The sequence below is a fragment of the Aphelocoma coerulescens genome, chromosome 18, assembly GCF_041296385.1.
Source record: "Aphelocoma coerulescens isolate FSJ_1873_10779 chromosome 18, UR_Acoe_1.0, whole genome shotgun sequence".
Classification (NCBI taxonomy): Eukaryota; Metazoa; Chordata; class Aves; order Passeriformes; family Corvidae; genus Aphelocoma; species Aphelocoma coerulescens.
The window spans coordinates 381,293-406,379 of NC_091031.1; the positions used below are offsets into that span (position 1 = coordinate 381,293).

The 25,087-nt window shown below is 63.5% G+C and overlaps 5 protein-coding genes across 10 annotated transcripts; 2 read left to right on the forward strand and 3 right to left on the reverse strand.

The window, feature by feature from the left end:
• Window positions 1-382: 382 nt before the first annotated feature.
• Window positions 383-7,263, reverse strand: TMC6 (transmembrane channel like 6). 5 transcript variants are annotated; one of them, XM_069032315.1, is made up of 21 exons: window positions 7,105-7,263; window positions 6,282-6,372; window positions 6,034-6,152; window positions 5,573-5,704; window positions 5,300-5,458; window positions 5,079-5,184; window positions 4,884-4,980; window positions 4,540-4,794; window positions 4,159-4,349; window positions 3,940-4,078; window positions 3,643-3,798; window positions 3,279-3,454; window positions 3,048-3,129; window positions 2,634-2,731; window positions 2,391-2,486; window positions 2,169-2,244; window positions 1,786-1,919; window positions 1,258-1,434; window positions 991-1,069; window positions 771-849; window positions 383-549 (listed from the first exon to the last, which is right to left on the reverse strand). In XM_069032315.1, exons 2-20 carry the CDS (start codon window positions 6,335-6,337, stop codon window positions 778-780), a joined length of 2,400 nt encoding a protein of 799 aa, XP_068888416.1. In that variant the 5' UTR covers window positions 6,338-6,372; window positions 7,105-7,263; the 3' UTR covers window positions 383-549; window positions 771-777. The 5 variants fall into 5 exon arrangements, with proteins under 5 accessions (XP_068888416.1, XP_068888415.1, XP_068888414.1 ...); XM_069032314.1 differs by having other exon boundaries at window positions 6,282-6,498; XM_069032313.1 differs by having other exon boundaries at window positions 6,282-7,263.
• A 43-nt stretch (window positions 7,264-7,306) lies between these two features.
• SYNGR2 (synaptogyrin 2) lies at window positions 7,307-9,500 on the forward strand. The gene is made up of 4 exons (XM_069032321.1): window positions 7,307-7,448; window positions 7,611-7,848; window positions 8,123-8,262; window positions 8,364-9,500. The coding sequence occupies exons 1-4, from the start codon at window positions 7,344-7,346 to the stop codon at window positions 8,559-8,561; spliced, it is 681 nt and encodes a 226-aa protein (XP_068888422.1). The 5' UTR covers window positions 7,307-7,343; the 3' UTR covers window positions 8,562-9,500.
• Window positions 9,501-9,815: 315 nt separating this feature from the next.
• TK1 (thymidine kinase 1) lies at window positions 9,816-12,734 on the reverse strand. The gene is made up of 7 exons (XM_069032322.1): window positions 12,633-12,734; window positions 12,402-12,433; window positions 12,197-12,310; window positions 12,024-12,117; window positions 11,599-11,688; window positions 11,396-11,515; window positions 9,816-11,288 (listed from the first exon to the last, which is right to left on the reverse strand). Exons 1-7 carry the CDS (start codon window positions 12,696-12,698, stop codon window positions 11,133-11,135), a joined length of 672 nt encoding a protein of 223 aa, XP_068888423.1. The 5' UTR covers window positions 12,699-12,734; the 3' UTR covers window positions 9,816-11,132.
• A 300-nt stretch (window positions 12,735-13,034) lies between these two features.
• On the forward strand, window positions 13,035-15,810 carry AFMID (arylformamidase). 2 transcript variants are annotated; one of them, XM_069032571.1, is made up of 11 exons: window positions 13,035-13,143; window positions 13,277-13,367; window positions 13,443-13,547; window positions 13,621-13,669; window positions 13,840-13,925; window positions 14,004-14,076; window positions 14,345-14,442; window positions 14,603-14,681; window positions 14,855-14,984; window positions 15,258-15,362; window positions 15,477-15,810. In XM_069032571.1, exons 1-11 carry the CDS (start codon window positions 13,114-13,116, stop codon window positions 15,504-15,506), a joined length of 876 nt encoding a protein of 291 aa, XP_068888672.1. In that variant the 5' UTR covers window positions 13,035-13,113; the 3' UTR covers window positions 15,507-15,810. The 2 variants fall into 2 exon arrangements, with proteins under 2 accessions (XP_068888672.1, XP_068888673.1); XM_069032572.1 differs by lacking the exon at window positions 14,855-14,984.
• A 598-nt stretch (window positions 15,811-16,408) lies between these two features.
• LOC138120122 (uncharacterized) lies at window positions 16,409-18,748 on the reverse strand. Its single transcript, XM_069032573.1, is given in 9 exon segments — window positions 16,409-16,515; window positions 16,518-16,742; window positions 17,061-17,253; window positions 17,424-17,561; window positions 17,712-17,747; window positions 17,749-17,898; window positions 18,140-18,234; window positions 18,325-18,408; window positions 18,565-18,748. Coding segments are annotated over 9 exon segments (1,095 nt in total). The 5' UTR covers window positions 18,632-18,748.
• Window positions 18,749-25,087: the final 6,339 nt, after the last annotated feature.

Genomic DNA, 25,087 nt, shown 5'->3' on the forward strand with positions numbered 1-25,087 from the left:
GAGCCTACACGGTCCCTGCCCAACCCAGCACTCAGCATCACGGTGGTTCTTCCAAGTCTGTCCCACCAGCCAGTGCAGGGGGTGCAGGGCTGCTGGGGGTGGCCCCGTGACCTTGTTTGTGGGGCTGGAATCAGCCAGCTGCTCTCGCACTGGGCTGGAGCTGGGTCCCCAAAGGATTCTGAAAACAGCACAGGGCACACTGGCAGGAGGGAGAGCTGAAGAGCTTTTCTCTGCAAGTAGTGACCAGCCATGGAGCAAGGTTGTGCTGGTGAGGCAGTCCTGCACGGAGCTGTGCCCTGGGGTGTGACAGCAGGCCTGGGCCTGTACCTACTGTAGCCCAGCAGCTCCAGGCAGCAGGAGCACCTGCATCCTTGCGATGCAGCATTCCCAGTGACATGCGCCAGTGAGTCCTTGGCCATGGCAAGAAGCGAGGATCTTCCTCAGCACTCCATGGTCCCCCAGCTTCCAGCGCTGTGTTGTGGTGAACAGATTCAGTCCCAGCTGCAAGCAGAGTCCATTCCATCCCATTCCTTCCTGTGGGGCTTGACACTAAGAGGACAGAGTCCCTAAGATCCCATGTGGGAGAGGAGACTCTTAAGTGTCATCTCCCTCCTTGTCCCAAACCTGCCTCCATCCCCTTCCCTGTCCCTGGGTCACAGCAACACCAAGGATCGTGCATCCCTTGGGACAGGCAGAGGAACATCTGTGCACCTGGCTGAGCTCTGGGTGCCCTGGCAGCCCCTCCCCACTGCCCTTCATGCTGGCCTCACCTGGGACTCAGGAGCATCTGTCTCTCCGCTTGTAAACGCAGTGAAGCTTCTTAATGAGAAATACCTTATCTTCCCCTTCCTGCAACATCACAGACAGTGCAGTGAGCAGCAGTGGGGCGGCTGAGTGGCGGTGCTGATGGGGCCAGAGCCCGAACTGGCAGTCCTGGGGCAGGACCAGGCTATGAAGCAGCCGAGATGGGCAGGGGCAGTGCTCACGCACATTGGCAATCTGCTCCTGGAGAAGGCGGATGATCCTCTGGCGGCCTCTTACCACCTGGATGTTGAAGTAGATCACAGCTCTGCAATGACAGCAGGATGGGATGGTGGCAGCCAGGCAGGAAGCTGAGGGACACTGTGCTCCTGGCACTGGGATGGGCCACAGGGCTCTGGAGTGACACCTTGGCTCCCAGCCACGCTCAGGGCTGTGGCAGCAGGACCCTCAAAGCAAGGGCCCAGGGTTCAGCCTTGGGCTCGGGTCCATACTCACATCAGGGCCACGGATATGAAGAACAGGAGCCAGGTGTTCTCCAACAGGTGCTGGTAGACCCAGGCAAACCAGGTGATGTTGGGGTTGGACTTCTCCAGCACTAGCACCCACCTCTTCCCTGACTTGTAGATGGTTTCCAGCCCCCGGAAGGGACCGCAGGTTTCTGATGGCTGCACCCTGAGCAAGCAGACCGACAGGGCGTTCAGAGCAATGAGCAGCCCAGCAACTGCTGCCCCCAGCCCAGGGCACTGCCTGTCTCAGATACCCAGCCCTCCAGGGACCCAGCCTCACTGTCCCCAGCATCCCCAGGGCTGGACAAGGGGGTCCTCATCCCTGCGTCCTGTACCAGGAACAGCTGGAAGAAGCGGGCACAGGCCAGTAGACGGGAAGCACCTCCCTTGCTTGGGGCAGCACCTCATAGTCTGCAGCTGGGGGATGCCAGGGACAGGGGCCATGGTCTCCCCAACCCCTCCTTCTTCAGGCAGCCGGGGGTCCTGTGCCCTGAGCCGTGGCCTCGTGGGTACTCACGACCAGATGGTGTAGGAGAGGAATGCAGCTGCACCCAGGAAGGAGGGGAAGCACAGCAGAGTGATGAACATGGTGCTCATGCGTGATGCTTGCCAGGGCTTGCTGGGGGACTGGCAGTTCCACATCAGGCTGGTCTGTGGATAGGGAGCAGTGTGGGCTGCCAACTCCTGGAGAGCAGTCTGCACCCTGCTGTCCCCTCCCACCCACCCACTGGGAGCCAAGCGAGCTCGCGGACATCCTGTCCCCAGAAACCCCTACTCAGTCCCACCAGCACGAGGCTGCTTCATGTGGCACCACTGCTGCAGCAGAGGCTGATGGTGACAAGGCACAGCGTCACTGCAGTTTCACCCCATGGGGAGTTGCAGGGGTGGGGGGAATCACACCTTTTTGATATAGAACAACAGCAGCAGCTTCAGCATCTGCACAGCTGGCAGGAGCGGAGCGAAGAGAATGCCCAGCCTGGGAGCAGGGGAAAGATGAGCTTGCCTGGGCCTGAGCCCCAGGGGAGACAGAGGTGGGCACAGCTACAGCACCCACAGGGCTCCTGGGAACTACAGGTCATTTGCCAGCAGAGGAAGGAGCCACAGAAGGCAGAAACATCTCACCAGGTCAGGGTCTGCCCATAGATCAGCTCCAGCACGTTTCGGGCGATATCAAACTCTGGCCTCTGCTTTGTCTTCAGCTTCTTCTCCAGAATTAGCCTGGGTAGAAGTGGAACTCTGCTCCCACACTGCCTGGGGGGACACCCCACCTTCCCCTCTGATGGCAGCAGAGCCTGGGTGCACCAGGGAGCTGGGACCATGCAGGGACGCCACACAGGTGGGGGGCCACGTCTTGGGGCACGTTACCTCCAGATCAGCTCCCCGAAGAGCGTGTCCAGCAAGGTGAATATGAAATCCATCACCATGAAGCGATACAGGTCCTGCCCCACACACGTCTCCCAGCACTGGGGAGACAATCAAGTGTGGCACAGAATCACAGAATAGCTTGGGTTGGGAGGAATCCTAAAGCTCATCTCTTTCCCCATCCTGCTCTGGGCAGAGACACCCTTCCACTAGACCAGGATGCTCTGAGTCCTGTCCAACCTGGCCTTTAACAGTTCCAGGGATTCCCAGAGCTTCTCTGGGAGCCTGTGCCAGAGCCCTCACCACTCTCACAGGGAAGAATTTCTCCCTGATACCTAGTAAAGAAGAAGCCACCAGCTCCCTGCACAACCCCAAGTTCAGCCCAGCCCTCCCTGGCTCTGGGGCAATGGTGCTGACCTCCTCTGTCGAGCAGATAACACTCCGGCTGAGCCACTGGGAGCACAGCAGGATGAGAACCATCGTCTTCAGGATGAGGTTCCTGGGGAGCAGGAACAGTGCCAGAAGCTCCTGAGCCCAGGGGGTGGAGGGGCCAAGCCCCAAAGATGGGGTGCCTGGCCCCAAAGCCTCCCTGCCTGCCATAGGCGCAGGTGCAGCACGCTCCGTCCACCAGGGCCCCAGCCAGCCCACCTGATGATTGCCACGTAGACCTGTGTCACCGGGGAGTCCTGCTTCTCCCACATCGCCAGCAAGTTGAACAGGCGGGGCATCAACGCATTAAGGAGGGACACCACAAGGGGCAGGACCAGGAGAATGGCTTCTTGCTGCCCTCTGCCACTGCCCTGTGCTTGTTGCTCCTGCTGAACCTGGTGAGCAGGTATTGGGGTGAGTGCACAGCTGTTGGCAGCCAGGTGTGGTGTCCTTGGGGAGAGCAGCAAATGCCCAGGCCAGGAGCAGAGCTGCAGTGGGGCTGTCCCTGCCTCTCCCCCCAGTATCCCAGCCCTGTCCCTCCGACCCCAGGGCAGGGGATCCCAGAGTGAGGGATGGCACTCACCATGTGCATGTGCTCCGAGAAGTAGTGCAAAGCCAGCACGCAGCCCGATACAGAGCCCAGTGCCAGGACCCAGGCCAGCAACATCACGATGCAGTGCCCCAGGCACTGGCAGCGGCTCCGGGAGTGGGAGCGGGAGCGGTGTTCCACCAGCAGCTCCTGAAGAGAGCAGTGGCAGAGCTGCCAAATCTGCTTTGGGTCTGGAGCAAGGTTTCATCCCACTGCACCGCGGCAGGACCCCGGACAAAGCACTGGTGCAAGGTTGGGGTCCGGGATGTTCTGCATCGCCCAGCTCCTCACCTTCAACTGGGTGCAGATGTTCTCGCACTGCAGCTTCACTGAGCGCCTCTGGATCACCTTGAAGTCCCAGGTGCAGAAGACTTTGATGGCCAAGTCCCCCGTGGAGCTTCCCACACTCTCCCGAAAAGACCGGGACACACTGCAGCGAGGTGAAGGGCATCAGGGATTGGGGCTGGGTGAAAGGGAAGGCTGGTGGCGCCACAGGTGCTGCTGACCGACCTGTACACCAGCAGGATGCAGGTGACAAGGAAGGAGACCCCAATACTGAACAGGTAGGCCAGTGGCAAGTTGTACGGGAGCAGGGGGGCTGCGAGGGGGCACACGCTGCCCTTAGGACTGGAGGTGCAGGGGTCGTTTAGGGTGACATTCCTGTAGTAGCCATAGTACAGCAGCGAGTGCGTGAAGTAGCCCTGCAGGAAAGCACACCATGGGGCCCACGGTGACCTCGGCAGTGCCCGCAGCTTCCTGCTTAGCCTGGCACCTCTGTGCCAGCCTCAGGGACACAGAGCCTTGGGCTAGGGTATTATTGCAGTGGGAAAGTGGGGCTGCCTCCCAGGCTTGGAGCAGCCCCTGATCTGGGGTTGCCTGGGCCATGCTTACTGCTCCTGTGAGGAGCTCGAGGCCAGTGAAGGGCTGGGGGCTGACTGATGCAGGGGGGTACACAGCCTGCAGGACCACCACGAAGGCCAGGAGGATGAGGAATGAAAAGAAGTTGAACATAAGGAGCATCTTGAGGAAGAGGAAGTAGGAGAGAACACTGGAGCCAAAGCGGCCCCCAATCTGCTTCAGGGCATAGTGCCAGGGCTGCGCAGTGCGGAGCAGGGAGAGGAGCCTGTACCAGAGACCTCGGCAGCCCTGGGGAAAGGAAAATGGGGAGACCAGTGGGGCTTGAGCCTGCACTGGAGCCCTCACAGCCTCTGTGCAGACCTGTGCCCCTGACTTACGAGAATGACATAGACCTTGGACCAACCACAGGGTGAGAAGGGGGCCCTGTGATGGGTGCGCTGCCTCAGCGGGTCCCTCTGCCCGCTCAGTTGCCGCCTGCTCAGAAGAGAGGGGTGTCAGAGGGTACCACAGGTCTTGGCACAGCTCCGGCTGTGGGAGTCCTGCCTCGCTGGCGCTGATGGATGGGGTCCTACCGGAGGATGCGTTTCTCCGCCAGGCTGAGGGGCATGGTGAGCAGCATGTGGCTGCACTGGCTGGGTGAGACGCTCAGCAGCTCCTTTACCAGCAGGCACCGCTTGTCTGCGGCACAAGGGGCTCAGTGGGACACGGCTGGCCAGGTCACAGCATGCCTGTCCCTAACCCAGCGTAGGGACAGTGGCCAGCACTGCCTTCTCACACGCTGGGGGACCCTCACCTTCCAGCGTGGCCCTGGTGGGGTCAGTCTCCAGGTCATACTGGCGCAGGCTGGGCCGCGCCGCGCGGCAGAGCTGCTGCAGGGGTGGGCGGCTGCTCTGGCGCCGCAGCCGAGCCGTGCGGTTGCAGTACTGGGAGATGATGGCCCCAAGGTTGCGTCCTGTGGATCAGAGCAGAGCAGGGCTCGGGCAGCCGTGGGGGACCAGGGCAGGCGCAAGAGCTCTCCAAGGGGCTCTGGGACCTGGGGAAGGGTGGGAAAGTGGGTGGCACCTACCGATGGTGCGGCTAGGCATGCTGGCCAAGATCTGCAGGGAGGCAGAGGAGTAGCTGGGGTGCTCCTCACCTTGGCTGGGCTCTGGCCAGGCTCCAGCACAGGCATCTGGAGTAGCCAAGCAGGCCGGAGACTCTGGGAGGGGGAAGGCAGAATGCAGAGAGCCCATGGCTCATCCCTGTTTCCCTGCTGCTCTGCTCCAGCACAGAGGCTAGGTGTGTGCCCTGGTGTGTGCTCTTCCCAGAGTACCCGCTTCTCCAGGGATGCTTTCTGTGTCCCCAAGATCTGGTCTGCCCTGGACTGCCCTGCTCTGCACTGGTCAAGACATCAGCAGGCTCCTACGAATACTTTGGCCACAGCACTGACATGTGACACCGCTGGTCCAAGCAGAGTCAGGGCCGGGGGATGGCCCTGGGCACACACACTGTCCCCAACCTGCCCTGGCTGAGGCTGCAGAGCTTTACCTCTGTCCCTCTCCTGCAACTCCAGCTCCAGACCTGCCTCGATCAAGCTGCTCTGCTCCAGGATGAGCTGGTGGAATGAGGTGTGCAGGGCTCTCTCGTTGTCCGGACTGGGCTCCTGGCTGCAGGAACACAGGGACATGGTGGCACGGATACCTGGTGCCTGCAGGGCGTGGGGTCGTAGCCTCGTGCCCCTGGGATGCAGGACCCAGGGCACGGCAGGGCAGCGGGCGGGGTCAGGTCACACTCACCCATCGCTCTCAGTGCCCTCGAGGACGTGGAGAGTGATGGAAGGCGGCTGGGACATCCTGCGGGCCCGAGCGGGTCCCTCCTACACGGGCCCTGCCGTGGTGAGCAGACGGGCCCCACTGGTGCCGGCCCCCGCCAGCCCCCGGTTTCCGCGGCTCCCCCGGTTTCCGCGGCTCCCGAGCGCTGCCGGCCTGCGGGACTGGGATGGAGCCGGAGCCGCTGCGTGCGAGGTCGGGGTCAGGGGCGAGCGCGAAGTCTGCGGGGCTAAACTGGGACTAACCCTGGGTCCAGCCCAACTCGGCGTCAGGAAGGAAGAGAGGGCGGATAGGGCGGTACCGCTGCCGAGCTGGTTCCGCCCGCCGTCCCGGGACCCTCCGGGGCAGGCACGGAGCTTCCGAGCACCAGTCCCGGAGCTCGGCTTGGGAAGGGCCCGGACTGGCCCTAAGAGGACACATCGGGGCAGACACCCCCGTGCCCCGCACCGTGTTTCCCCGCCCAGTTGCCGTCTCCTTCCTCCCCTGCTCTCCCTCCTCCACCGCCCTCGGGCTCCGCAGCCTCCCCCGGGGCGGGCTAAGGCTGCTTGGGGCAGGTGACCGCCCCGGGGCTCCCCCTCAGGCCCCGCTCGCCCGATACCGGGAACCGACGGAACGCTCCCCGGGGCTCCCGCCGCCTGCTGTCCGGGCCGTGGCTCGCGTGGGTGCGGATCCGCGGGGACGGCGGGGGCTACCGAGCCTTGTCCGTCCCGTCCCTCTTGCCGCCTCCCGGTACCGGGTGGGGGCGGCGGGAGCCCCCCAAAAGCCCCCGTTTCCCCTCGGCCGCGCTCACCGGGACCCGTCGGCGGCTGAGGCGTGGGGCTGGCACTCCCCGTTCCCCGTTACACAGGGGCGGAAGGAGGGACGGAGCGGGGCACCGGGATAAGGCGCGGGAGCAGCGCGGTGCTCTGTGCCCGGGCGGGGGAGCCCCGTCCCGCCGGACCAGGCCCGCCCCGCCCCGCCCCGGCGCCGCCGCACCGCCAGGGCCGGCCCTCCCGGGGCGGTGCCGCGCAGGAGCGGCGGCGGAGCGCCATGGAGGGCGGCGGAGGCGCCTACGGGGCGGCCAAGGCCGGCGGTTCCTTCGACCTGGTCCGCTTCGTGCAGCAGCCGCAGGTGCTGGCGCGGATCGTCAGCGCGGTGAGTCGGGGCGGGACGGGACGGGACGGGACGGGAGAGCCCCGCCGGGACGGCGTCCCCCTGCCGCAAGCCGGTGCCCCTCGCCCGCCGGGACGGGCAGCCCCCGAAAAGGGCCCCCCCCGGCCTCGGTGCCGCCCACCGGACATCGGCTCCGCCCCGCAGGTATTCGCCTTGATCGTGTTCGCCTGCCTGATCGGGGATGGCTACACGAGTGGGGCCGAGAACCCTAAGCTTTTCTGCATCTTCAACCACAACGAGGACGCCTGTCGCTACGGCATCGGCATCGGCGTCCTCGCCTTCCTCGCCTGCATCTTCTTCTTCATGGTGGATGTCTACTTCCCCCAGATCAGCAACACTACCGACCGCAAGTACCTGGTCCTGGCCGACCTCGGCTTCTCAGGTACCAGGGGCGCGGGGCAGGGCTGTGCCTCCTGTCGCTGCCACAATGGCCGCCTTGTCCCGTGACGTGGCTGCCGGTGCCTGGCGAAGGGAGTCGCTCCCGTCTGGCTCGCTGCCCGCGGGCCACGCGCTGCTGCTGCTGCTGAGTGCCTCGAGGAGTGGCTGCTCCTGGCCGGGTGCCTGAGCCAGCCTGCACGGTGGAGCTGGGTCTGGCCCTGGGACTGCCCAGAAGCAGCAGAACCAGCCCTGGCCCCTCATGCCACTTCCCCCCACAGGTCTCTGGACCTTCCTATGGTTCATCGGCTTCTGTTTCTTGACCAACCAATGGTCCTGGACACGGGCCGAGGATGTGTACATCGGGGCGGACTCTGCCCGTGCTGCCATCACCTTCAGCTTCTTCTCTATCTTCTCCTGGGTAAGTGAACCACCCTGCCCCACTTGAGGGGAGCACAAAGGGACCCCCTGCATTCCACAGCCTGGAATGGCCTTAATGCTGCTGCCCCCTTCTCTCTGCAGGGACTCCTGCTCACCTTCGCTTACAAGAGGTACAAAATGGGGGTGGAGGACTTTGCTCAAAGCTATGCCGACCCCAGCCCGGAGGTTTCGACTCCCTACTCCAGCTATCCCAACATCAGCCATGAGAGCTACCAGCAGCCACCCTTCACACACACAGCGGAAACCCCGGAGGGGTATCAGCCACCACCAGTGTACTGAGCCGTGGCTGGCACCCGCGGGACAGCTGTACCAGTGCAATTCCTTCCGCGGGGTGGGAGGGAGGGGTCTGTAACTTGGAGGGGACAGTGGGGCAGGAGGGTGATGGCTGCTTTGTTTGAAGGTGACTGGGCCTCCTCATGGGGTGCAGGAGGGGCCTGGGCCTGGTCCTGGAGCTGAGATCCTCACTGGAGGGTCCAGAGGCTGGTGTGTGGTGGGTGATTTGGCACACAATGATTTGCAGCTGCTGGGTGAGCACTGCAGCTGTGGGAAGTTGGGTGTGTGGGTGGCCCTGGCATGGACGAGCCTCTGCTTTTGCTGTGGTGCCGTGGTGGTGGGGTGTGGTTCACAGCCCCTGACCCTGGCCAGGCTCTGCCCCTGTGACTGTTGCCCTGGCCCATCCTATCTCCAGTGCCTTTCAGCCCTGCTGGCTGCGTTCCCCCAAGTGCTGTCTCTCGCTGCCATAGCACAGCCAGGCCCAGCTGCCTGTGCTGCCTTCCCGTGCCTTCCCCTATCGGCTACTTCTGGGTGAGCTATTGCCAAAGCCCCCTTTTCTCTTGCCTCTAATGCCGTGCTGTGCCTTCCCCCAGCCTGCACTACAGCTGCTGGTGCTTGGATGATGCAGCTTGGGATCTGTGGGAGCAGTGAGTGCTGAGATCCCTCAGCAGGGCCATGGCTGCTCCAGCTGAGGAAAGTGCTGGAGCACTTTCTTTCCCTTGCATGCCTCCCCCTGAGTGCTGCCCTTGCTGCTGCAAGGCTGTGCTCCTGCACCCTGTCCACAGCTCCCTCCGGCCACGCCAGCTGCCTGTGGGGCCGTTGTCTCAGGTTGTGTTTGCTGCTGTGCTAAAGGTGTTCCCAGCAGCCATGTGGGCTGTCACTGCTGGGGCCAGTGTTCCAGGCAGTTGTCACTGTACGCTTGGAATAAACTTTTTCACCAAGCCACCATGTGAGCCATCACGTGCCTTTTGTCTCTGGGGGAGCAGAAGAGGCTCCTGCCTTCTCCCCGTTGAGAGCTGGGGGTGCCAGCTGAGGCAGTGCAGCCCCTGCCAACTGCTGCGCTGCAAACAGCACACTCATGCTGGTGGCTATTTTTAGGCCACCCTCCTCATGCTCCCTGGTCTGAGCAGAGCTCCAACACCAGGCCTGTGTGCAGCCCTCCCACCCTCTGACCGCTGCCGTGACCAGCCCACGCTGTCTCACTGGTCAGGGCCAGGAAGACTTAGCAGAATGCTCTGATAGAAAACACACACACACAGGTTCATTAAGTTATTTATTAACCTAAAGCAGCAGCAGCAGCACTTTCCTCAGCGCTGGGGGAAAAGCCCAGGGCTGGAAATCGAGTGCTTGTGAGTACAATTATTCTCACCTGTAATGTGGGGGCAGCAGGGGGAGTTCAGGCAGCTCTTGGAGCCTTCCAGGAGACAGGCAAACAGCAACCCTGCACTTGGATGCAGAGGTCTGGCCTGGGCAAAGAGCTACTGCTCAGAGCCTGTGGATGCTGGCTTCCAGGAAAAACCAGTTTTACAGGGAATAAGGAAGCAACAACATTCCAGAATCTGAGTCAAACAAAGAGGGAAGAGGATCCTTCAGTCAGCTTAGAGCAGAATAAGAGTCAGCCTTGAGAATTCTGGAAAGCTGAGGAGGGAGCAAGAGACATGACTAGGGTGGAGAAGCAGCTCCTCAGAGGAGAGCCCCTTTGCCAAGCAGCTGGATCTTCCCTGGAATAATCGTCCAAATCTTGGTAGATGAAACTCTGAGCCTCCAAACCCCTCACAGATAACATAGCACCAAAGTTGTAGCACCAGCCTTAAACCTGAGAAAAACTGCCCTGAATTTGGAGGAGGCTCTCCCTGGGACCAGTTCCTCCAAAGGACTCTGTCACAGCATGCTAGAACACAGCCCTTTGAAGTTCAACACCTCAGAAGAATCAGCTGCTAGGCTGACTCTGGCCTTCCTTCACCTTCTTCTGTTTCAACAATAATTGACAAGGCAGTAACACAAGCGAGTGTGCTGGCAGAGGTCGAGGGCCTGCCCAGGGCTGGGCTGCCACATGTCAGTTTAAAAGCTGTGCCACAGCTCTGTGACAACGGACAAGTTACCTCAGGCTGTTAGGAAACTAAAAATTGCATTTAAAATACTAATGGTTGTACATTGTCTTGAGAAACCTGGAATTTAGCAACAGTGCACGAGACAGAAGGGCTGCATTCACAGGCACCAGTGCCAGCCTGAGCACGCATAGACCACAGGGAGAGCTGGCCAGAGCCACAGCGAGTGGCAGAAGCACTGTGGCCTGGCTCGACGTGCAGTGCCCCAGGGCCTGTGTGTGGCAGCATCAGTAACTATGTTCATCTCTCTCCTTGTTCTGAGATGGGAACTCACTCTAGCCAGGGTTTTGCTTCAGCTTCCCCCAGCATCAGGCCTGGTAGGTCCTCAGTTGTGGTGCTTGGTGTGGGGAGCAGCGGAGGTTGGGTAGGGAGGGCTGAGGCACTGAACAGTTTGCTAAAGTAGAGAGAGGCAGAGCCGGTGCCTGGGAGCCACAGCACTGAGCTCCCTTCCCCTCCATTTTCCCAGCAGTCAAGTGAAGATTTTCCGAGGTGCAGCTGTCTCCAGCTGCCTCGGGCCCAGGGGCACGTTCTCTTTGTTCTCTGGCCCAGCTTGCTGGGGTCGCTTGCGGAAGTAGCAGGCTCGGCACACGGAGTGGTACTTGTCAGCTCCTCCAATCACTTCAACCTGGCAGGGAAATTTGGAGAGCGACTGTGGAGCCCAGCTCCCCAGAGGGAGTCTCTGTACCAGCAGGACTGGCAAGATGAAACAGTTTCTGTTCCAAGGGGACTCACCTCCCGCTCTGCTCCAAGCCTCTTGGTGTAGGAGGCCTCCCGGAAGCACTCCATGCACACAGCGTTCAGCTTCACCACGCTCTCTGCCAGTGGCACCAGGTTCAGGATGCTCCCAAAGGCCTGTGCAAGACAGCAGGAAGATGTTGCTGGGTGGGCTCCACGAGGGTCCCAAAGCAGCTGCTGTACCAAAATGACTGTTTTACCTTTCTCTGGAAAGTCCCATCCAGAGCAGCAACAATGACGGTTTTCCCAGCGTTGGCCATTGTCTCACAGAACTCCACAATGTCTGGGAACTGGAGGGGGTACAGGCACAACATAAAGAGGGATGGGGGGCAGCACTTGGCTCCAGATCCCACAGCGCATGCCCAGACAGCAGCACCAGGAACAAGGAAAATCAGAGCCATGTGCCCCGTCTGTGAAATGGACTCCAGTCCCACCGTCCTTTGTCTGCAGGGACTATAGGGAAGGAGAGTCTGACTACAAGCACAGGCTACATGGATCAAACTTGCCCCAGGGCATTACTTCCCACCCCGTCCTGCAAAGGACACAGACCTTGGTCTGCATAGGGTGTACGGAGGACTCTTGTGTCCCGCAGAGCCCAGCCAACACACCCCAGCCATGCACTTACGAACTGTCCCTCATCGATGCCGATGACGGCAGCACCCAGCGCCTCCTGGTAAACGTCCTGGAGGAGCCCGGCGGGCAGGGCCTCCATAGTACTCCTGTGGGCAGGGAAGGAGTGAGCTGGACAGGCCAGACAGCCCCGTGGAAGTGGGGTGTTCTCCTGCCCCGGCAACGCACTTGTCATGTGTGGAGACCCCGGAAGAGCTGTAGCGCGTGTCCTTGGCATACTTCACCAGCAGGCACCGGTACTGGGCGAGCTGGAACCGTCGCACTCGCCGCATGAGCTCCGTGCTGCAAGACACGGTGTCAGCGGGCCTCAGCCTCGGCCCGCCGCATTCCCGTGACCCCGGGCCCCGCCCTGCGCCCCCCGCGCTGGGCCTACCTCTTTCCGGAGAACATGGGTCCGAAGATCACCTAGGGGCAGAACGGTGGGTCAGAACAGCAGGTCAACGGGAAGCCCCGGCTCCGCCCAGTGCCGGTGCAGCCGCCTGACCCCGCAGCCCCCTCAGCCCAGTGACCTAGGGCGGCACCTATATTCGCCTCCCAGGCCGTGCCCGGGGCAGTACCATCCCCGTATCTATTCCCCAGCCCGATGCACAGCAGCGGTGCCTACCTGTATCTGCCCGTGGGGCCGGCTGGGGGAGCCGGGGTGGACACCGGGCACCGTCAGACAGTTCATGGCGGACTGCCGGCCCGAGCCCGCGCGCGCCGCTCCGGTGCGGAAGCGCCAGCCAATCGGAGGAGGCCTCGCACCCACGCGCCGCCGCGCTAGCCAATCGCGAAAGGGACTGCGCCGGCGCGCGGCAGCGCTGCCCAATGGGGTCAAGGGCGCCAAAATTTTTATTTTCCTCTGCCCGCCGGCTCCGCCCCCGATCCCGAGTGGCCAATGGGGGGCGGCCCCGCCCCCGGGCTCTGCCGCGCCCCGCGCTCCGGCCCCGCCCCCGGGCTCGGGCCTCGCCTCCGGGGCGGCCAATGGGAGCGGGCTGGCCCCGCCCCCGCCCGCCCCGCCCCCGCCTGGCCCCGCCCCTTGGCGGGCGGGGGGCGCGGGGCCGGCACCGGGAGCGGCACCGGAGCGGCACCGGAGCGGCCGCAGCATGGGCGGGTGGCGGGATATGTCCATGGAGGTAGGGGCCCCGAGGCAGGGCTCGAGGGTGGGCAGAGCGCGGTTCTCGTCCGAGCGGCGCGGTAGGGGCTTTCCCCTGGACCCCGCCGCCCCGGCGGCGCTGCCCCCGCCGCAGCCCCGTTGCCTCCCCGCAGGCGCTGGAGGACCAGTACTCTCCCAGTCGCTGGTCCCCCCGCCTCGACCGGGACACCATCATCGACGCCCACCTCGCGGTGACGGCGGCAGGTGGGGAACGTGGGGCGCCGGGAGAGGGGCTGCGCTCGGTGCCACGGCCCCGTGCTCCACCGCCTTCCCCCGCAGGAACCGAACGGGCCCGGGCCAGCGCGCAGACCTTGCTGCACGTCCCCTATGGCAACGGGGACGGGGAGAAGCTGGACATCTATTTTCCCACGGACCCTTGTGAAAGTCAGTGACGGGGATGGCGGGGACGGGAGTGGGCAGGGTGGACACCCTGCTCATCCCCCACTGTGCTGCACAGCCTTCCCGGTTCTGGTCTACATCCATGGCGGATACTGGCAGTGCTTGAGGTAAGATGGGCTGTTGGTGAGGGATTCCTCGGTAAGGGACCCCCTCACCAACTCTTACTGACCCCTTCTCCTGACTCTGGGACTTGCTCTGTGTACATGGGGTCTGGCCAGTCTCCAGATGGCCCTGCAGCCCCTGGCACCCACAGCCTGTCAGCATCTCTCTCCACCAGTAAGGACGACTCGGGCTTTGCAGCCCCGCCGCTGGTGTCGCAGGGGGTGGCAGTGGTGGCGGTGGGGTACGACACAGCCCCTGAAGGTAGGTGCTGTCCTGCAGAGGCCGCAGCTGCCTGCGCAGCTCGGTGCCCTCCAACCCTGCCCTTTGCCCTCTGCCTAGGCCACATGGACGCCATGGTGCAGCAGGTGCGCCGCAGCCTCGTCTTCCTGGTGGAGCACTACCCCAGGATCAGGTGGGCAGCTCCCGGCTCGGGGGTTGGTTCGTGAGAGTGGCTGGGGGCAAACAAGGCCTGCACTGGGGCAAAGGCTTTGGCGCCTTGGTCCAAGCACTGGGCAGTGCCTGTGGCCACAATCCCGTCACTGCACGAGGTAGCAGCTGATGGATTGGGAAACATCTGAGCTGACACATTTGGGCAGTGCCGCCTCCTCTGCACGGAGCAAAGTGTCTCTAGGTCCCTCTCAGTCGCTCTCTCCTGCTGGCTCACTGCTTCCTCCTTTCAGAGGCATTTACTTGTGCGGACACTCGGCAGGGGCCCACCTGGCGGCCATGGTGCTGTCCACAGACTGGACGGAATTCCAAGAGGTGCCAGAAATCAAAGGTAGTGCTGCCATGTCCCAGAACAAGGTCTGGAGGGGAACTGATCTCCACACCTGGGACAAGGCTGCGGGGCTGTGGAGCCCCAGCTGATTATGAGGTCCCCAGGGCTGTGGGAGCCACCCAGGGTGCAGCTCCTCACCTGCCAGTGCCTCTGCCTCCAGGAGCGGTGCTGGTGAGCGGCGTGTACGACCTGGAGCCCATCCTGCACACCTATGTGAATGATGTTCTTAACATGAGCCGGTGAGCCCACATGCTGTGGGGACAGCCATGGGGGCAGAGCACAGGCAGCCGAATGTCAGTGGCTCTGCAGCCACTCTGCTCCTATGCCTGCCCCAGCTGGTGAGTCCAGCTGAGGGCACGGGTGCTCCCGGAGTGAAGGGCTGCATCAGCTGCCACCGGGGTGACTCCTGCAGGGAGGTGGCCCAGAGGAACAGCCCCATGAGACATGTCACCCCAGCAGTGCCAGCAGCCTGTGAGGTGCTCGTGGCTGTGGCCCAGCATGACTCCCCAGAGTTTCGCAGGCAATCACAGGAGTACAGCCAGGTGAGCACCAGGCAGTCGCAGGAGTACAGACAGGTGAGCATCAGGCAGTCGCAGGAGCATGGCCAGGTGAGCAGCACCCTGCCTGGCTCTGGTGGGGACACTGCTCCAGCCAGCCCTCACCAACCTGCTCAACCGGGATGAAGAGCTGTGCTGAACCAGAGCAGTTTCTGGCTCACTGCAGGACAGCAGTCCTTGCCAAGACATTATTCCTGCTGCTCTGTTCAGGGCAGGTGGAGTTTGGGGTTCATCCTGCCAGCACTGCTCTCTCCACAGGCCCTGCGTGCAGCCGGCTGGTCTGTCTCTCTGCTGGATCTGGCTGGTGTGGATCACTTTGACATCATTGAGAAGCTGTCAGAGGACAGCTACGTCCTCACTCAGGTAGGTAGGAGGGCTGTGCCAAGGCAGATCAGGTGGGCTTAGGGCTGGCTGCCACCTCCCTGCAGGGAGGTGTGGGGTCAGGGGCCGCTCACAGGGTTTGGCTCCTCATCCCAGGTGATTCTGAACATGATTTCAAGAGCATAATGGCATATCAGGAGTAAACAGAAGGGGACCGTGGACCTGCATGGTGGCAACAGGGGTCTGGCATCCCCCTGCCTGCTGCTTCCTTGCTTTAACACAGGGTGACCACTGTCTCAGACCCCCACCGTGCCCTCTCCACTCAGCCCAGCCTAGGCTGGTGCCCCTTCCCTGCAGTGTTCCTGCCCACTGGAGCGCAGGGGACTGAGGGCTGCAAGGCTCTGTCTGGGCAGCTGGATCATGAAGTTTGTTCCCTCAGTGTCCTTTAAACTGCACACTGGTATTATGAAATAAAATGGGAATTACTGCTGCCTGGGGTAGTGCTTCCCAGGGAGCCAGTGGGTGCACACCCAGTGCAACTGCTGCTGAGAGAATCCCTTCTTCCAGTGCAGAGTTCTGGGACTTGCTGACCCAGAACATGACAGGGAAGCCTGGGGAGCCCACCTGCCGCTGTGGGACAGAATGACATAAGCCTCTGGGAATGGGAGTGACAGAGCCATCTGGGTCAGGCTGGGCTCGAGCTCCTGGGACAGTCCTGGCCAGACACAAACCTTGGCATTGCTGTGCAGCAACCCTGATTCTGTGGCTGAGATGCTTCCATGTCCTCACCAGCATTTGTCCCTCCATGGACATGATGATGTCCCTGCTGCAGAGCCAGGAAAAGAGCACATTTGAGAGAGCACAGCTACAGGACCGCCAAAACACGTTTATTTTGTGCACTGACTGCCTCAAGAGCTGGGGTCTCCACTAGGTTGGGCTCACATTGGTTTTTCAGGCTGCCTGTGAGGGCTGATATTGAGTTTCAGATGTCTGGGAACTCATCTGGAGCACAAAGGGGCTCCAGATGTGTTCCCAGCAGCAGTCCTTTGGGCTGCCTAACTGCTGCAGCTGCGGGGCTGGCAGACTACTCAGGCTCCTCCAGTGCCTTGAGGCATCGGATGCAGTCCCAAGGCCAATTCCTCCTGGCACTTCCTGGCCACAAATTCCAGCTTTCTCCTTGTGAGCTCAGTGTCACGGCCGAGATGTTGTGGTGCCAGGCAGCACGCACAGTCTGTGCTGACCAGGAGAGTAGCAAGGCGCTGACAGCCTGCCTGGTCTCAGCCACCTCCTCGCTGATGGCACGAAGGCGGTCGCAGAGCTCAGTGGGGGAGGGCCAGGCCCCCTGGACATTTACCATTGCAATGTTGGTCTCCACTGCTGCCAGGTTGATGGACTAGAGGGGAGAGTTCAGCACATGGATACCTGCGGGAGGCCGAGGTGATGCAAGCCCACTGCCCAACTATCTGGAAGAGGCTACCTGCCCCAGCCCTGCTCCAGGTTCTGGATGAAGGGGAGCCCTTTCTCCCCCCATGTGGTACCAGGGTCACAGAGCGCAGCATGGGGACAGTCATGGCATGATCCTGGCACTCCAGCCAGGTGAGGATCCCAGCAGCATCCTCACCTGGCTGGAGACCCAGTGTGGCCATCTAGGGATGGTGCCCAAGCCACCAGTATCGTGGTATTGCTGGGCAGTGCCAGGTGTGCTGTTACATCCCAGCACAGTAAGGGGCTCCGAGGTACCTTCCACAAAGTGCCAGGTGTTGTCGTGGTCTCTGCGCAGCATCACCTCCATGTGCTGCAGCCCGAGGTGCGCAGCGGCCACCAGCGCTCCCACCTGCCGCATCCCCCCGCCCAGCAGCTGCTGCACACACCAGGCCTCAGCGACAAACTCCCTGCACTCTGCCAGCACCGCACCAGACGGGGCACCCAGGCCCTGCAGAGCCCACAACAGGGTCACCCCGGCTGTCCCAGGGGCAGCTGCCCCTCCTGGGTACAGGCCCAGCCTGCCACGTGTGTTCTTAGCCTGACACCTGCAAACAAGGGGCAGGCTGCAGCTTGTACTGGTCCCTGCCAGCCTTGGGGACCCTTCCCACACAAGCAGACCTTGGAGAAGCAGAGGGTCACAGAGTCACAGTGCTGGGCAATCTGAGCTGGCTCCACACCCTGGGCCACTGCTGCATTCATCAGTCGTGTGCCGTCCATGTGCACTCGCAGCCCATAACGGTCTGCAAGCCCACGGACCTGGGAGTCAGAGGGGCAGCTGGTTTGGGAGGGACCCCTGGGGCATCTGGTGCCACCATGAGCCATGCTCTGAGCTCCAGTGTCCCCATGTGCAGGGCCCAGCTGCCCATGCCAGGCAGGATTGTGCCAGCACCATCTGTGGGCTCTCACCTGCCTGCGATAGGTGAGGGGCAGTGCCCGGCCCCCCCGCCGAGCTGTGCGTGTTCTCCAGACAGATGAGCTCAGGACGCATGTGGTACCGGCTTCTGTGCGCCTCACAGATGGTCAGCTCCAGCTGGTCCAGGTCGAATGTGCCATTCGGCAGATCTGGCAGTGCCTGGGAGTGGACACCGGCGACCTGTGCCCAGGGCAGGAGAGAGCTTGGAGCTGACAGGGGACAGTGGTGGTGCACGGGGGCTCCAGCCCTCTGCCCCTCTGTCCCCTCCATCGGGTGTGTACAGCCCCCACTCGTGTCGCAGCCCGTGGCTTGGGACAATCCAGGAGATACTCTGGCAGCCAGAGGAGGGCAGCACGCGGCCGCCCTCCTGCCCTGCGAGCCCTGCCGGCAGCGCTGCGTGCCCCCCGTGACTGCCCGCGGCACGCAGCTGCGCGGCCCCGCCGTGCTCGGAGAGGTGCAGGTGGGTGTCCCGGCCCAGGAACAGCTGAGCCCCCCTGCGCTGGCAGTGGCATATCACTGGGAGAGAAGGGCCGTGAGGGAGGAGGCCAAGGGCAGCAGCCCACAGCCTAGGGGCACGGGGGGCTGCGGGTGCAGCCCCGGACTCACCGGCGATGAGGTTGGCCGTGGTGGCCGTGGGCACGAACAGAGCCGATTCCGTCCCCAGAGTCCCCGCGGCCCGGCGCTGCAGCTCTGCAAGGGGACACGGATGTCCTGGCAGCCAGGGGCTTGGGGACCCCACAGGTCCCGGCTGCCCCCGCAGCCCCGATCCGGCCTCCCCATCCTGCTGCCCCCGGGTCGGGGGCTTGCAGACAGGGACCCCGTGGGAGGCCCGTCCCCTCCGCCCACCGTTCAGTGCCGGGTCCTCCCCGCAGTCGTCGTCGCCCACGGCGGCGCGGGCTATAGCGCGGCGCATCCCCGCGCACGGCCGAGTCACCGTGTCGCTCCGCAGGTCCACGGCAAGCGGCGGGACCCCGCGGCTGTGCCCCCCCCGGGCACCCCTCCCGGGCCCGGCAGCCGCCCCCGCCGCAGCACCGCCCGCATCGCCGGGACCGCCCCCCGCAAGCGCTCCCGGGCGGGGGCGGGATCGCCCATGCCGGGAATGGGGCCCGGACACACGGGGCAGGAGCAGGGCAGCGGCTCCTGCATGGGCCCCGCGCACGTTCCGCGCCTCGGCGGCGCAGCCCCTGCACAGACGCCGTCCCCGCAATCCCCCCATCCCTCCATCCCCCTCCACGCTGGCGCTGGGAACACGGGTGGGGGCTGCCCCGGCCCTGCACTGTCCCACGGCCCCTCGCTTTGCCAGGATCCCCATCCTGGGTGTCTGACGGAAGGGAGCGCCAGGGGGATCCTCCAGAGTCTTTCCATGGCTGAGCAGGAATTGCTCCCGCCACGCTGCTCCCCCTGCCAACAAGGCTGGCATGGGGTCGTCTGGCCGCTGGGAACTGGCTCCGGCCCTGGCTGCGCCTGCCCTGGCAGCCGATGTGCAGTCCGGTGGCACCGCAGGTGGGCTGGCGCTGCAGCGGTGCTCTGGGATCTTTGGGCAGCATCACAGATCTCGGCACTCCCTGCCTGCTCTGAGGGGACCCACCAGCCTCTTGGCAGAAATCCCCACTGCCCCCCAGCAGGAGGGCATGTGCCCAAAACAGTAGCGAGACCCCCTCACCTCCCCCCGTTGGGCTGGACCAGCTGGATCATTCTCCCTGCTACTACCACGGTGGGGGGGGCACAGCTCTGCAGCACCCAGCACCTCTCCTAGCATTTGCAGGGGATCAATAGGGCAGGCGCATTAAGGGGCATGTTCCCCTCAGGGGCACATGCTGCCCAGCCCCTGCCCTCTTACGCGTGTGCTGTGCTCCAGCCGCCTGTGCTATGGCTGCTGTAATGCTGCTGCCTTCTCCCCCCTCTGCCACATGCCTCCCCAGCCTTGGCTGCCCCAGGTCCCCTATCCTGAGCCCCCTGCAGCCGCCCCACTGGTGCCCACTCTGCCCATACCCCTGCCCTTGTCCATGGAGCCCCCTCCCTCACTATCCCCTGTCACCCCCCTGCGCTGTCAGCCCCGCAGATGAGTGAGCCATAAACAGTCCTTCATGAGACGTTTTTCACACACAGGGCCACATGTTAACAGTTTTTCTTTATTTACTGCCTCCATTTCCTCTTTGTTCCAGGAACTTGTCCTCCAACTTCAAGCTGCTCATGATTAGGCAAAAAGGCCTCTAATCTCCCCGATCTGATTTACCGTCACTGAGAGCAGACGCTTCCCGTTACTGGCCCTGGACCTGGGAGCATGGACAGCTGAGCTGTGCCGGCTGCTGAGCCCAGCTGAGCCTCCCCAAAGCTGCCCCGCCACACACACCGCCTTCCCGGCAGCTTCCTCTTCCAGTAAGTGCTGGGCAGTGCAGCCAGTCATGCTGCAGGTGAAGGGCTGGGGGAAGAGCAGCTGTGGGGCCCTAGGCCAGGGATCCCCCCCTCCACCTGGGGCTGCTGCTGTAGGGCAGGGCAGGCTTTGGAGCCACTTTCTCTGCTTGGAAGGGCTGGATGGTTGGAGCATCCCTCAGCACAGCCTTCCTAGCCACTCACCCGTCCACTCCCACAGCACCTGATTGGGTGGTTGATTGCCCTGCTGTGCCCAAAGCTGAAGGGCAGCTCCCCCAGCCCAGTCAGGGTCTGCAGCCAAGCAGGGGCTCCTTCACTGGGCAGCAGCCACAACTTCTGAGGGACTCACAGTGTGGGTGGGTGTCTTCCACAGAGCCCCTTGTCTTTCAGCCCTGTGCTTTTCCCTGGGACTTCAGGCTGGGACCTGCCTTGGGGGTCCTCCCTTGCTACCAGCACCCACAGAGCTCCCCCATCTGCAGGGGGCCCAGCAGGGCCACAATGGAGTTTGGTGGGGCCAGCACCGGGCCCATGGAAGTGCTTGCGCCTTGTATGTGGAGTGGCTGAACTCAGGCCACGGGAGCTGGGCAGAGAGCGGGCAGTGCCATCGCCTGGCCAGGGGCTTGGCTGGCAGCTGGGGACTAGCGGGAGGCTCACCCAGGACCACACTGCACCATAGGACTGCAGTCACCACCTGCCCACACCGGCTCCTGTGGTGGGCTAAGCCCCTGCCCTGCTGGGCTCAGCTCCTGCTCTAGTCGTGCCTCCCCAGGGCTAAAATTAGCAGCTGAGGCCTGGCTGGGGAGCCGGGAGTGGAGCCCAGATCCCACCGCGGAGGATCGGGTTTCCCCCCTCCCTACCACAGGCCTGGCAACCACTGGGGCCGATTCCCGGAGCTGGGCCCCCCCTGCTACCAGCCCCACCGGCAGCCCCATCCCAGGCCTGCCAGGCCCAGCTGCTTGGTCTGCACGTCCCCAGGGCTGAGCCCTGGCATATACCGGCTGCAGGAGGCTCAGGAGGGGCTGCAGGATGAGGGGAGCACGCGGTGCTGTAGCTGAGCCCTCTGCCCCTGGCACACATGGTTGTCCTGGGAAAGGCTGGCAATGGGCTCTGCTCCCAGCCTCCCAGCAGAGCCGGTGGCTGCGGCCATGGAGCTGTCAGTGGCCCAGGCAATGCCCTGGGGGTCTTGTGCTGAGTGCCAAGGGCTGACTCAGGACCTGGCAGAGACCATAGCATGCTCACCATGAGCTCGGGGTGTTTTCCTGTCGGGCTGCCATAGCCCTGCGGCCACACCGTCCATGCTGCCCGTGCTGCTCACCCTGTGTGCCCTTTGGGCTCCATGGCTCGTCCCAGTGGGGCGGCTCTGGCGCTGCTTGTTCTGGAGGGCCCCGGTCCCACCTGGGCCGGGGCAGCCGCTATCCGTCACCCCCGAGGGGCTGAGCCACGGAGCCGAGCAGTTTCCTGCTGCCGGGAGCGGCAGGGCGATTCCCGGGAGCGCCGGCTCCAGGCTCAGCGGGGTCGGGTCGGGCCCCCACCCGTCGCACTCCCGGGGTCCCGGTGCCGGTGACATGTCCCGAGCTGCGGCATACGGCGGCCGCCGCTCGCGCACGGCACCGGCCGAGCTTCGGCCCGGGACAGACCCCCGACGGACACAGTCCCGGGGCTGCCGGGGCCGTGTCCGGTGCGGGAGCCGCGGGCTGCTCCGGGGAGTCTCCGTCGGAGCCCCGCGCGGGCCGGTGCCGGAGCCCGGTGTCCGCGTGGTCCCGGCCGGTGCCCCGTCCCCAGCCTGCGAGGCCGCGGGTGCCCCCCCTCCACCGGCAGCGACTTTTCCAGTAAAACCGCCGCAGAGATCCCGGCTTCCCGACAGGCCCGGCCTCCGCGCCGGGGGGGCGCCGACCGCCCTTAACCCTTCCGGGCTCGGCCGGCCGCGCGTTGCCCGCCCCACGGGCGTCTCCGAGCCCGGGACCCGCCGGGTTCGGCTCGCCTGGCCCGGCTCGGCGGCTCCGGGGGCCTGCGGGGCACTCTGCCCGCCTGGCCCGGGGCGGCGATGGCCCCGCTCCCCGGGGTCCCGGAGGCGCCAGTGCGGGGCAGCCTGACCCGCCGTGCACCGGGAGCAGGTGGGAGAGACTGGCCCCGGAGGGCCTTTGTGGCCGCAGCCCCCGTGGGTTCCGGCCGTGCCGGGAAGGGCCCCCCAGCCCATCGTGCCCCCCCCCATGCCGAGGGTTTCCCTTCTCAGGGAACTGAACAGAGGCTGGCCCTGTTCTGCGGAGCAGAGGGAACATCCCAAGGGCCGAGGAGCTGGAGAACCGTCGGGGAAAAAGCCCCTCAGCACGGGGTACTCCAGTGCGGGCTGCCATGGGGCTGTGGGGAGGGAGCAGCCAGGGGTCCCTGGGAAAGCCCTGGTGCTGGGGGAGCTCTGGGAGTACCCTGGGAGAGCGCTGGAGCCGATCACGGCTAAGGAGTGGTGGCTGTGCCGGCTCGACAGCCCTGCTCCAGCGCTCCGCGGGGACGCTCTGGCCGGGTGGGCAGACCCGGGGATGGCCAGGCACCGGGGGTCCGTGCCGAGAGCTGTGCCGGGCCGTCCCCGCCGTGCCCTGCCGGCCACCAGCTGCTACACTGGCTGAGCCAGGGCTGAGGTAAGTGCTCTAATTGTTTTCTCTGTGGCCCGAGATGAATAATTGAGAGGTCTTTGAGGAGAATTAATTAGCCCGTTTATTGGCAGTAAATGCTTTTCTCCAGATGATGAAATAGATCCTGAGCCACACGTGGGGCAGGCAGATGCAGGTCACTGATGCTGCTCTGGAGCTTGCTGGTGCCAGGTCCGCAGGCCATCCATGCTGGTGTCCCGTGCCCACTGTGGACAGGCACACTGGTTCTGACTCCTATGGCCTCCCACGCTGCCTGGTGTGCCCGGAGCTCACTGCACTCATGGCCAGCACTTTGTGCAGGGAACCTCGTGTTGGTGGGAGCAGGGGGCATTGAGAGGCAGGCACGGTCCTGCAGCAGAGTGGGAGCCCTTTGCCCCCATCATGCCCATGTAGCTTACTGCTTTCCCCCAGCTCGCATCCCATTCTGGGGACTCCCTCCCTGTGCAGACCCTGATATGTCCCCTTGTGTCTCCTTCCTGGCTCTCCTGGCTGCCAGGGTGGTGCCAACTTGGGGCTTGTAGCCTGCACCTCCTCCTCACCTCCTCCTCTTCCTCCTTCTCCCCTGGGTATGGGGTGAAGGGCCTTGCACAGCCAGAAATGCTTAAACAAGGATTTCCTTGTTGCTGCATGAGCTGTTTGCCTTCTCCCGGGCCAGCCGTTAATGAGGTTTGGCAGGAGGCACCGTCAGCCCCAGCCATTGGATTTCTATAAATCAGCCTGGAGCTGATGTGTGGGGCTGGGATGGAGCTGCTCGATCTTGGTGCATGGGACTTCAGCTTGTGTGTCCTGGGAGCTCCTCTGGGAGTGGAACATCCTGGCATGGTGCAGAGGGGCAGGGGCTGAGTGGGACAAGGGGTCTGTGGCTGCTTCCCACCAGGCAGGTCAGAGAGGCCACTTCAGTTATTTCCAGGAATGGCAGAAAGTGCAAAGCAAAAAATAAAAGCAGCTTCCACAGCTTCAGTGCAAAGGGCCCGCATGCCAGCCCTGCCACTGTGACGGAGGTACTACCAAAAAAGACCAAAATCCTTTCTGTCTGGAAATCAGTTGTCTGTACCCTGAGACAAGGAGGGTAAAATACAGGCTGTTTTATTGAAATTACACTCTTCTGGTTTGTAATGAAAAAATGCAACAAATAAGGCAGGGGTTGAAGTTGCTGGGGTTTGTTTGGGAGCCGGCACAGCCCATCTGTGCTGCGCCAGGCTGAGAGGAGCCACAAGTCTCAAAGGTGATATTTCAGTTCCTGCTCTGAGTGTGCTTCCCCCTTATCCAGAAACACCTCTGCTCTCACTCAGTTCTCACAGAGTTTCTGCTGGGTGTGGAAACTGAGAGAATCCCCAGTCCCAGCATGGCTGCAGGGCTCCTCGGGTCACCACAGTCTGCTGGGAAAGCTCTGGCTCCCTTCTCGCCGTCTCTACAGTAGCCTGGCCCATGGTGGGGCAGCCCCTGGGCCAGTGGTGTCCCCCCACAGCAAGACAGCACCAGGACGGTGACGGTGGCATCTGGCAGGGATCTACCAGGAGCTGCCCCTCCATCTGCAGCCCCATGCCTCCACCCTGCCAGCATTCCCCACACTCGTCAGCCGGGGGAACCGTCAGCCCTAATGGGGGTGGGATGTGCCTGGTCGTAGCAGAGGGAAGATGCTCTGTCAGAGCCCCCACTGCAGCTGACACTCTCCACTTCCCCTCTCCATCTGCACCCGCTCGCTCGTGGGTGCCAGTGCAGCTGGAGGCTCCAAACCTGGCGACAGCGCACTGCTGAGCATGGGCGGCACTGGGGAGCCCTTGGCCCCAGGGGACCCACTCGCGACAGGGGCAGCTTTGTGGGGCACCGGGGTGCGCAGCTCTGTGGGTGGGCAGCTGCTCCACGCTGCGAACCTGGCCTGGTCCCTGCCCTGTCCCCACTGTGCGCAGGGACCCCCTGCGCTGGCACCCCCGTGCCCCGCAGGGGTTGCTACGGCTGCAAAGCCGGGGCTGGGAACAGCAACCCCGGCGAGAGGTTGTGCAAGAAGGGGGGACCCGGGAGGGCACGGGCGGCCAGTGTTGAAATTCCATGCTCTTACAGAAAAGCCCCCGGGCAGAATTCCTGACAGGGGTGATTCATCCCCCACTGGAAGCGATGACTTTGCCTCTCCAGTAAACACTCCTCTGTTCAGCAGGGTGCCACTGCTCTGTCCTGCCACCCGCTGTGGGGTGACAGGGCTGCCCTGAGCACCGCAGGCAGCACCGGGGGTGCTGAGGAGGGCCAGGGGAACAGTGGCCGACTGGGAGCCAACTGCTGGGCAGCAGAGCGGTGGGCACCAAAGGCAAAACTGAATCCTCGGCTCGGTGCCCCAGCTGCCACCCAAACCCAGT